We start from the raw sequence: 11,336 nt of genomic DNA, 5'->3' as shown, positions 1-11,336 counted from the left end.
CAGAGACTACCAGTTAAGTTGCTTTTAAGATAGGAAGGCCTCACAAGTTCAGATGTTTGTCTTTGTAGATATAAAGCAGTAATTGCAAGAAACTTCAATCCTGTTGGAACTCGATGGATTTATCATACATGTACGTCACAGATGCAGATAAAGAAACTTATATTAGATATTAATAAATAAGTCTTTTGAATATGATTGAAAGTTGTTTTCATGTTTACTACATAACTACAAATGGTAGGAAATACGTTCTTCTACACCCAGACTTAATTGCCTTCTCAGCACACCCTGGGGGTGGGGCCAGCACGGTAGGCCCGGGGATCAAACCCCTGGCCCCTCCACTGAGCTATTTGGCTGGCCCTACAAGAAATACTTTTAAAATTAGACTGTGTAGTAGCTATTAAGGGCTATGACTCCTTAAAAATAAGAGATAACGAAATAGGGCACATTTTATATTTAATTATGTATTTCTCTAAAAGAGAATGCTTTTGTCTATAACTTTAGAAGTGGCCATATAGAAGCTATGAGTATCCATGAGAGGGGAAAATCTTAATTCATGGAAACTACTCAAATAGAAATTCAAATGATTCTCAATAACTAAATTAATGGTTACGTTAATTGTTTTTCAGATTTTAGATATGGGTAATGAGACAGGAAAACAATTTTTTACATTCTTTTAACTTTACTGACAGTTCTGAAAGATAAGTGATAGGTTTTGAAAAAAGGAAATTACATTTATTCTCTTACCAGAGGTGAGTTACTTGAGAGGGAAGAAAATCAGTTGAGTGTATAACTTGGAACATATTTGATAGGAAAATTAGCAATGTAGTCATGCCCTATAAAGTCACAGCAGGCATCACATTCAAGAACTTGAGAAGGGTCAGTGTGTGGAGCACTTGAATTTAGACATCACTGCTGATAAAATGCCTCTTTTGCTTTTACTCTGTGAAGGATTAGCATATACAGGCTTTGATCGTTGTTTCCCATGAATAGCAAGAGGAAAACAGATGGAGAAGTCAGTGTGGAAACACTTGGTTACAACTGGAGAAGTTCTGTAACTGCAAAAGCCAGGCTTAGTGTAACAAGATAGGAATCACCTTTGTAAGTCTAGAGCAGCAGAGTTTCTCAAAATGTATATGTCTATAGAAATCTCTTGGAAATCTTTACATGCAGATTCTAACGTGGATTTGGAATTGATTCTGATTAAACCTCATAGGTAGTGCTGGTGATACCTTGAATAACATGGCTGTAGAACTAGTATTGAAGTGGGAGGATACCCCACTCCTGAAACAGTAGTTCTGGTAAATTTAGCCAACTGGAAAGATAAACTGTACAACCATCAGTAACTCAAGAGGAAATCATTGGCTTAGTCTATTTTTTTGAGAGCAAAAAGCTAGGTTTGTTAACTTGTTGCCTGATGTATAATAATAGGTCACATTTTAAAAACAATTACTGCTGTATGAAAGGAATATCATTTACTTTGTTGAAACTTCTATAAGCTCACTTATATATGCTCACATAAAACCTAGAATTATTAAGGAATTCATGTCAATAGAAATGGTTTTGCATAAATAACATGTTTAGTTAAGAGATTTTTCTCTGTTTTTAACTGTTAACATTTTCCTGGTTATTTAATTCTTTTTAGAAAACTGGGAGAGATGGGAAAAGAAAAAATATCCCAGTACTCACGATATTCATTAACATTCTGCCATACTTCCAAATGAAAAAGAATTATTTCTTGTATTTTGTAATTAGTATGGCATCATTTTCTCCTAGATTTAGTCTCTAAGAGAAATAACTTTGGCTAGTGGCATACATATTGTTCCATAATTTGATATTGTGCAGTTATCCAGTCTTATTGAATAAATTGGTTCTTTTTTGTTTTGCTTTTTTTTTTCTTCCTAGTTTTTCTATTCTATAGGACTGGTTGGCCTAAAACTTCCTCCTATTAAGAAATTACATAACCTTGAGCTGCTCAGTTCTGTAAAAATTTATACCCTAAACAGTAGACAGTTTGATCCGCTTCTTTGACTTGTAATTTCATTAATAAATGTTCTGTTTCACAAAGCAATAAATGACTTCAGGATGCATCGAAAAAAAAAAAGAGAGAGAGAAAGAAAACAGAAGCAGACCACTAAGCATGAGGAAAACGGAAAGCTCATCCGAGGTGTGCCCCCAGGCCTCGGGTCCAGAGTCACTGTGGCAGGGCCAGCTCAGCGTCACTGGGGCTGGTGTCCCCCGCCACCACCTGGCCAGCACACAGCTCACACCAGCAGGCGCTGGGGCGGACATGGGTGGGACAGAACGCCTGCAGGCACTGCACAGCCAACTGTGTCACCTCGGCTGGGGCGGGGCCTGCAGAACTAGTGTCCCCTGCCAGCCGGCGATCTCTCGGGGCTCACGTGCGCTAAGCGGCTTTTAGAAGCTAGTCTGGACACGCAGGGTCTAGTCCACCGCATTCCGGTTTGCTGATGATGGAATGTGTGAATTTTGTTGTTATCACTGTCATTCCTGTTATACTTTGGATATTTTCTGGGTAAGAAGTGAGACTGGGAACTGAACTTGGGCCAGGCGCCTACTTGAACCAGAAGGCATCAGAATGCACAGCAGCGCAGGCACGGGAGGAAGGAAGCAGGCGTCGGGGCTGCCCATCCCAAGACTGAAAGGAAAAGCAACGCTCTGTCTCAGCGGAGCAGGCACACTGGGGATTGCCACACTTCCTGGCTCCGACCAGCAGGGCGGTCCCCACTGTGTACTCAGGGAGCACAAAGGTCGATTAGGCGGCTGTCATGGTCCTGGTCCAGGAGGACGCTGACCCTGTCCTGTGGCAGTGGCCCTCACCAGGTGGCACCATTCCTAGAGCACCATGGTCTGGGATGAAGCCCATGTCTCAGTGAGGTGTCGCCAGGACCTCCTGCAAAGTGCTCTGGCCCCAGAAAGGCTCACTCTGCGCCTGTGAAACACAGGCAGGCACACGGGGGGGGGGGGGGGGGGGCGCAGGTCTGCAGTCAGGAGCCCTCGAGTCCTCCTCTGGCGGCATCTGCAGCTAACCGCCTTCTTCCAAAGGCGCTGGCGTCTAGCGCCCTCTATGGTTGAAAGGAGCCTGTGTGTAGTCATGATTCCCCTTAAAAGTTTACTAAAGTGGTGACATGCTAGAGGGCTCCGGAGGCTGAGGGCTCCTGGGGGTGTGGTCAACAAGGCTGCCGACTTGAGGCAGTGCAAGGCAGCAGACAACAAGCTTGCCATCAGGAACAAGAGTGTCACAGCAGCCCCCACCGAGGTCATTCTCATGCAGTCTTCTGGGTGGAATCTCACCAGGATCCCGGTGCGTGGGCCACTAATGCCAGCCTATGCGACTAAACAGATCAGTACTTTTGCCCTGCTACTAGGAAAAACAAATTCACTATTTCTTCCTAGCTTAGAGCAAATAAGCTCCTTTAAGACTATAAAAACAACAATGTTTTACATTTTTTTCTATAGTGTAATTAGAAATATAATCACACCCCAGAATCAGATGAAATGATTCTATAAACACTGGAATGGCAGAGCTCTGTGAAGTGGAAGACCCACCCTGACCGTCTGGAAACTGTGTTTCCTCTTCTCCTCCTCATTATTATTATTGTTACCACTTTTGAAGCACGCGCTGGGGATTAAACTCAGGGTTCTGGACGTAATAGGCACTGAGCTACACCCAACCCTCACTGTGAAATGGCTGGATCCCAGCCTCAGCCACAGGTCCCATCCACATGGCCACAGCCTTGTGGTGCTGCAGGTCACCATGGAAACCAAGGCCACCAGTACTGGGTAGGTCTCTCTAGTGGGGATGTGAGGATTAACTCTCAAGGGTTCCATGGTTCTCCATGGGAATTGAAAGTTTTTAATTTAAAGCTTTAATTTCAACGATCACCTTGACTTCAGTGCAGCTCTCCAATGCTAATGAAAATAAACAAAAGCAGAGGCAGCATTAACAAAGAAAGGATATGTTTGCAGCAGGAGATTGTCTATAGGGCCACAGAATGCTACACGAACAAAGGACTCCAGGGTTAGAGAATCCTTTCTACTTCAGTTATCCAGGATAGGTTGTAGCTGTCTGTACTCTAGCTAAGAACAAGGCTAGTATAGAGTATAGTGACAGAACCATCTGTGATTTCTCTTTAAGCATATGACATCCACTCATATAAATGACTGAATTCAATTCACCTCTACTTCTATTCTCATACAAATAGGCAAATGGAATCAGACTGCACCTTCCATGCTGCAGCCTACAATATTCACCTGACCATAGTGTCTTAGACAGCATCTCAGTTCAAGCATAACCAATTTCTCCCGTGTTGCATCTCTGCAGGCCATAACTTTACTGGTGCTTCCTTTCTGGTCAAACTCAAAATACTTTAAATTATTCTGCTCGGCTCTTGGCTCTTGATCCTCAACATTAATCTCACTAAAAGCCCCCAATATCAGCCATGCCATGGCCTTAACATTAGACTGATTTAAATTTCTTCTGCAAGATTAATTAGTTCATTGTCCTTAATCTCAGTCTCATGCCAAGTCACTGGATATGAGCAAAATGTAGCCACATTTTCAGCCAAGGTATTACACACACATTCTAAAGTCCGACAGCTAATGAAGCCCTTCTTCCATACAGAAACCTCCTGAGCCTGGTCTTTATCAGCAGTATTTTCAGTCAGCATTCTGACCTTCTCAGCTCTGACTAGACTCTCCCATCAAGTACAGCCTCAAACAGCATAGGACAGCGTTTTCAGCTGCCATCTCCAAACCTTTCCAAGCCCTTTCCACAAGCCAGTTCCAAATGCTCCTCCACCACAGGATCAGGTACAGTCATAGCAACAACCCCACTCCTGGTACCAAAGTTCTATCTTAGTTACTTTTCTCATTACTGAGACAAGATAGCTGACATCCAAACTTAAAGGGGAAAATGCTTATTTTAGCTCTCAGTTTATAGAGGTTTCAGTTCACAGTGGGCTGGCTCCAATGCAGGGTGACATGGCAGAGGAAGGATCAAAGAGGAGAAAATCTTTTATAGGAGGCAGACAATAGCAAAAGCAGCAAGTGTCAAGTCCAAGTAACAAGCCACTTTCTGTCCCTTATATCTTTTCCAGATAGCCCTCACAACTGAATCCTAGTCCCCTGAATCCTAGCATTGTACCATAAATCAATCCCAGCATCACATACTCCAGCCAGCTCTGAAAAGCTCCACCTATTACCACATGAGGTTTTTTGGGGGGACACATCTAGATACAAACTGTAACAGGTAATGTTTTCTGGGCATCTTCTAAGGGCAAAAGCTTCTGTGCAGAATCAAGTGAAGACACAGGGATGACTCAGTGCGGGTTCACCCAGGTGCTGTGACTCACACACACAACCAGTTCTCCTCCTGTGTCCCTTGCTCTGCACATGCCACCTTGCACAGGCATGTGCACACGCTGGCTGTGAGACTAACACATACCTGTCTGATCTCTTTAGCAGCCAGAGCAACTGCGGACAGGACTGTCTGACCAACACCGCTCGGACAGGGAAGGTCACGGGCTGACTCAGCCCACTGCATATGGATTCCATCTCTCTCACCATTTCCCAGCTGTACCCTGAAAGGAGAAGGAAGAACTCTAAGTTTCCGACTGGACTCTGGAAAAATCAATGAAAAACTTAATTACTCATGAATAGGCAAATCTATAGATAACTTAATGGGAAATTCATGGACAACTTATGAAAATTTCCATTTGGATTTACAGTGAATTAAAAGATCACTAAGACAAGAAAATAATTTGAGTGGAAAATGTAGATTGAAAATCTGGGAAGAGAGAGGGAGAAAGGCAAGAAGCAAAAAGTAAAAACATGAGAAAAGAAGGAAAAATGGAAACAAAGCTTTTGTAAATAAGAAGGGGAGGAGGAATCGAAGGGAGGGTAGGGGAGTGGGGAAAAAGAATTCAGTTACATCACGTGAAGGCACAAATTCTCTCTAATGAATGTGATCATTACATATACCTAGAATGTACCAATAAAATATGTTTGGAAAAAATAAAGATAAAAGAAAAATAAAAATGGCTCAGTAGAATAAGCGCTTGCCTGGCAAGCACAAGGGCCTGAGTTTAATCCCCGGTTCTGCCAAAAAAAAAAAAAAAAAAGAAAAGAAAAGAAAAAGAGAAGTACATGCCCAAGATCCTAGCGCTTGGGAGGCCAACGCAGGAGGATCACCAGCGCAAGTCCTGCCTGGACTACACGATGAGATCCAGTCTCACAAACTAAGCACAGTGGCAAGCACATGCCCGCCTGGGCTGTGCAGTCGCTCCGTGGCTCAGCGCGGCTCAGCGCGGCTCAGCAGGCACCTGGCCCTGGGCTCCACCTCCAGCATGCGGAAAAGAAAGGCTTCCGCTGGTCTCCCGGTGCCAAGACACAACACTGACACACTTTTATCTACAATAAATATTCTAAGATTGGTCCTTTAGGCACAAATGGGTCATCAGTTTCCTTTTATTTATTTACTTAGCTGTGGCACCGAGGGATGAAACCAGGACCTACATACTCAGCTACATCTCAATCCTATTTTAATTTTTTATTTTGAGACAGGATCTCATTGAACCTCTAAGTTGCCCAGGATGAGCTTGAACATGTAATCTTCCTGCCTCAGCCTCCCAGAGTACTGGGATTACCACTGTGCACCACATCTGGCCCTAATATTCTTTCTCAATTGAGACTTTCTATTTATGTTAACTAATTCTTTTTCTCAAGAAAAGGTGGCTGCAAGATAGTTACTGGTTGTGTGAGTGAGAATTGACTTTTCTGTTGGGTAGTCCAATTACTTACACATTTTGCCTAAAGTAGATGCGCTAGCAAGGCTGACTTTATAAATCATGTAAAGATATGCAGAAAATAAACTTGCTGATTCACGAACAGCATTGAAAACAAAATTAAAAAAAAAAAATCATCCTAAACTACAGAAACTTAGGCTGTGAAGCACAGAAAGGCAAGGAACATTTATGGATATTCTAAGTGGATATGGTCGTTTAACAGCTAAATTTCCAATAAATAGGAATTACCTTTTCTTCAATATTTAGGAAACAGAATTTCTGCTAACAGGAGCTATACCTCCACGACTATAAATTCATACAGTCTCAATTTTAAAATCTGCACAATAAGGACCAGCAAGATAGCTCAGTGACTAAGCTCCTGCTTATGCAAGTGCAGGGACCGGTTTCGATCTCTGGTACCATGTACCACGCGGGCCCAGCTGAGCCCGCGACAGAGTCTGGGCATGGTGGCACACGCCTGTAATCCCAGTGCTGGGAAGGCTGAAAACAGGAGGATCACCAGGAGTCCAATCCGTGTAGTGAGACCCTGTAGACCCTGTACGGAATACATTTTAAAAAATCTGCACAATAAGAAGAGGGAAAAGTCTGCGTTGCTGAAGACGGGGTGAGTGAAGGTTAAGGTCAGCCGCACCGTATCCACCGGGCAGGTCAGTGTTAGTCACGCGCTGTGTACTTCGGTGAGAGGACACACAGGTGAGTGGGTCGCGCTGCGACGGAGATGGCCACACTCTCGGTTCTGTCCAGGGCTGGGCTGCGGGGCCGCGGCTTCACAGCGCTGTGCGCGGGACTCAGGCTGACACTGAGCGAGCCACCTGGGGCCAGGACTCAGCGGGGAGCACCTGCCGCCCGCGTGCAAGGCCGGGGTGCCGTCGCCAGGACGGCAAAAAGAACCACGAAAGAGGACAGGTGGACAACAGGGACAGGGAGAAAGATTTTCCGGGAATGGGAGGGGGACCGAGCCGCGCAGGGAGCGCAGGGCAGGTGTGAGGATGCGTCCGTGCGAGCGCCCACGCCCCACATGCACGCCCCCACGTGTGCGTGCACACATTGTGCGCTGCACACTCGGACTACTAAGAAAATTAAATAAATATTCACGGCCAATGAGTGAAAGGCGCAAGCCGGACCCCAAGGGTGGAAGCCGACATCCCACAGCCCCTCCACGCCGGGCTAACCGACACCTCCCGCCAGAGGACGGAGGTCCAGCCCGTCTGCTGCCCCCGGCTGCTGCCCCAAAGGCCACCACCAGGTGACGTGGAGAAGCAGCGAGCTGGAGGTGAGGCGGGGACAGCGCCCGGGGGGCCCGCGGGAGGCGTGGGGGAAGGAGCGCCGCAACCCGGCCAGTCTTCCTGGGAGGCCAGGGAGGACATGCGTCCAGGTAGGGCGAGAGCCCCCAGCCTGCAGTCAGCTGAGAAGCTTCCCCCTCTTCCTCAGAGGTGCAGCGGGAAGGCCAGCCTGGAATGGGACAAGCTCAAAGAGACCAGCTCCGCACGGGTCAGGGCCACTTGGACCTCCCAGACGTCCCACAGAAGCTGGAGGCAGAGTCGCCATGAGCGCGGTTCCACCTGAGCTAACAGGGAGGAAGCAGGGAGCAGGGCCGGCGCGCACACAGGGCGGCAGCTGCCATCTGCGGCAGATCTGGGATGTGCGCTGGCTGTTACCTTCGTTGGCTTTCTCCGGATGCCATCCTGTCGTCCAGCCCAGGGACAGCGTCACCGCCGGGAAGAAGGATGTCACCGTGTCTATAAAGGGCTTTGCGTCCACGACATTGCTGCTTCCACTCGGACCGGGGAGAATATCGGCGTTAAGCCACACAGGACGCTGCAGGCGACCTCTCACCGTGTCCAAGAGGGCCATGGCCGGCGGCACCGCTGCCAGGCTGGGGTCAGTTCGCGGTCAGTGGGACACAGGATGATGAGAGTCTTAATGGTTTATGGTTCTCAAATTCATGACACAAATAAAAAGCAACAATACCTGAACTAAACAAAATCCAAGATCCCAGAGCACCGGGAGCGAGAGCTAACGCGTTCTAGGTCTCGGACTCTGGGTCTGCACTTCCTGCTCGGAGAAGGGACTTCGAGGTCTGTACATAGTAAATGCCACACTTCTTGGGGGCCACACAGAAGTCTCCAGTTCCACAGCAGGGTCACCAAGCATGGGACAATTCAGAAGAGACACACTCATCAAAGTGTGTAGACAGGACCACAAACCAAGCCTGTTCCAGCCTCTGGGGCCCTCCCCAGGGCGCCAGGCCTGCCTCTGAGGCAGCCAAGACCCTGCCAGGAAAAGCTGCCCCCCAAGATCCGTGGGGGAGTCTGGAGGCACGAACACATTCTAAAAACGACTAGGAAGCATAAAACCATATGTCCTCAAAGCCTTCATTAATTCCACTTTTCCTTTTATTGTAAATACCTTTTTTGGAAAGTGGATACAGGATATTTAGTTATTTAAAATTTAAAAAGCAGCTTCTCTTTCCTTTTTTATATTCTGAGCTGCATCTCCAGTGCCCTTTCCTTTTTTTTTATATTCTGGCTCCGAGCTACAGGCACCTGAGCAAGGCTTTATTCAGCCTACGTTATTTTCACTTTTTAAACAACTGGCCCCAAATGCTGAGGCCCAGCTTGCTGTGGTACACAGTGGGCAGTGGTTAATATTAATAAACTGGTACAAAATTAAATTGAGAGTCTGTCCTAGGCCTACATGACTTGTGGTAAGACCCGTGGGTGGCTTAACGCCAGGTTAATCTCTAAGCCAACGGCCAGAGCGGAGACCCGCAGGCAGTCCGTGACCTTCTGGGGCCTCAAAGCAGAATGACATAGCAACTGAGGGCTGGACTCAGGTAAATCCCATCCAGCTCGGTCTCAGTCAGCAGCCAGATTACTCATTAACCCTGATCTGTTCCTGTGTGCCTTTCCAAAGATGCGTCGTTCCTCAATCCTTGAGGCCTGACTCCCAGCAGCTGCCCCCACTACTTCCTGTGGCCACCAGCACCCCCCAGTCAATCTGTGCACCTAATAATGGCCAAGGTCACCACACCTGGCCCCTCGTTGGCTTAGACCAGCCTGATGCTCCTTGTAACTAAGAAGGGTATCTTGTCTGTGTTTTATTCTGTCGTCTTACCCCTGAGCAAGAGATTGGTGGTCCTAGGCCAAGGGTCCCAATACTCAAACTAAGGGTCAGCCTCCCTACTTACAATTACAATTCTGTCTTCTTTCTTGCTTTCTTCCTCCTCCTCCTCTTCTTCCTCCCCTTCCCCCTTCTCCTTCTTCTGGTACCAGTAATTGAACTGGGGACCTTGCACGTGCCAGGCAGGCGCTTGTGCTGCTGAATTATATCTCCAGACCCTATAATTCTGTCTTATGAATTTCTAAGATGAGTGCTTCTGTCCTTCAGAAGTGCTCACCACCGAGACTGTCACCTTCAGGGAAGGCGGAAGCACATGGGCCCCTCTCCTGGGATGGGACACCCTCTGGGCTCCCACGCAAAAGCAGACACAGGTTGATCATCTCCGCAAGCTGCATGGAGCCCATGCCCCTCTGCTCCACGCACTCCTTCCTCCTTTTCCTACCCCAGATGCAGCCTGACGTGGTGGACTAAGCCCTGGACTGTCCCTGCCCACTCTGACTGGATGCTGATGCTGCCATTTCTGTTTCAGCTGCTTCCAGACTTGTGCTGTGGCAAAGCCATGCTGTGGACAGCTCTGAAGTTCATGCATCCCCAAGTCCTGTGTATGGTGCCTCCACTGGCACAGGGTGAGGCACAGGGTGAGGCACAGGGTGAGTGGCACGGTCAGGCCCATGGCTGCTGGCTGGCCACCTTGGGCCTGTAAGGTTGCCAAAGCCTTGCCTCTCTCTCTCTCTCTCTCTCTCTCTAATTTTTTTATTTTATTTTTTATGGAAGGGTCTACAGGGTGTTCAGAAAGGTCTACAGGGTGTTCAGGGTCTTACTACTAGATCGGACTTGAAGTAATTCACCTGCTTACAGCCTCCCAAGAGCTGGGATTACAGGCGCGTGCCAGCACGCTGTCTCAACTGTCATCTCAGCATACCCCGGGGGCGGGGCCTGCACGGCAGGCCTGGGGATTGAACCCCTGGTCCCTGAACCTGCTTGCAGGTGGTTTAATCTACTGAGCTATTTGGCCAGCCCTGCCTTGTACTTTCTTGAAGCCATTCAATTAGAAAATAGGATTCAGAGGTGAGGCAGGAGCTCAGTGGCAGTGGCTCCTGGGCTCCAGTGGTTTCCCAGAGTCATGGGCTACACCTGGCTTCACCTGTAACTTTTGCACTGCTAGATATGACAGAAGCAGGTGGCCACAGTGACACAAATGATGTCTCATCTGCGCCTCATTGTTAATATTCTGGTCCTTAGAGAATAATCCTCCACAGGGGCTGGAGAGATGGCTCAGTGGTCTAAAGCACCTACTTGGAACAAGCTTAGCAAAAGCATCAGGGACCGCGGTTCAATCCCCCAGCACCACATGCCAGCCAGCCCTGCCCCCTGGTGGGCTGAGCTGGC

At 47.5% G+C, this 11,336-nt stretch overlaps 1 protein-coding gene across 2 annotated transcripts in view; it reads right to left on the bottom strand.

Annotated features, from left to right (window-relative positions):
• Positions 1 to 11,336, bottom strand: part of Fam151b (family with sequence similarity 151 member B) — a 24,813-nt gene that overhangs the window by 6,695 nt on the left and 6,782 nt on the right. The window contains exons 4-5 of one of the 2 annotated variants that reach the window (XM_004640965.2): positions 8,483 to 8,700; positions 5,465 to 5,600 (exon numbers count right to left, since the gene is read on the bottom strand). In XM_004640965.2, coding sequence (XP_004641022.1) covers positions 5,465 to 5,600; positions 8,483 to 8,700 — 354 coding nt within the window. The remainder of the gene's footprint in view (positions 1 to 5,464; positions 5,601 to 8,482; positions 8,701 to 11,336) is intronic. The other variant, XM_023700988.1, reaches the window with a different exon arrangement.

This window comes from Octodon degus, unplaced genomic scaffold (genome assembly GCF_000260255.1).
Source record: "Octodon degus isolate 3935 unplaced genomic scaffold, OctDeg1.0 scaffold00129, whole genome shotgun sequence".
NCBI lineage: Eukaryota > Metazoa > Chordata > Mammalia > Rodentia > Octodontidae > Octodon > Octodon degus.
The sequence above is the reverse complement of the archived record's forward strand: the minus strand, read 5'-3'. Positions and strand labels throughout refer to the sequence as shown.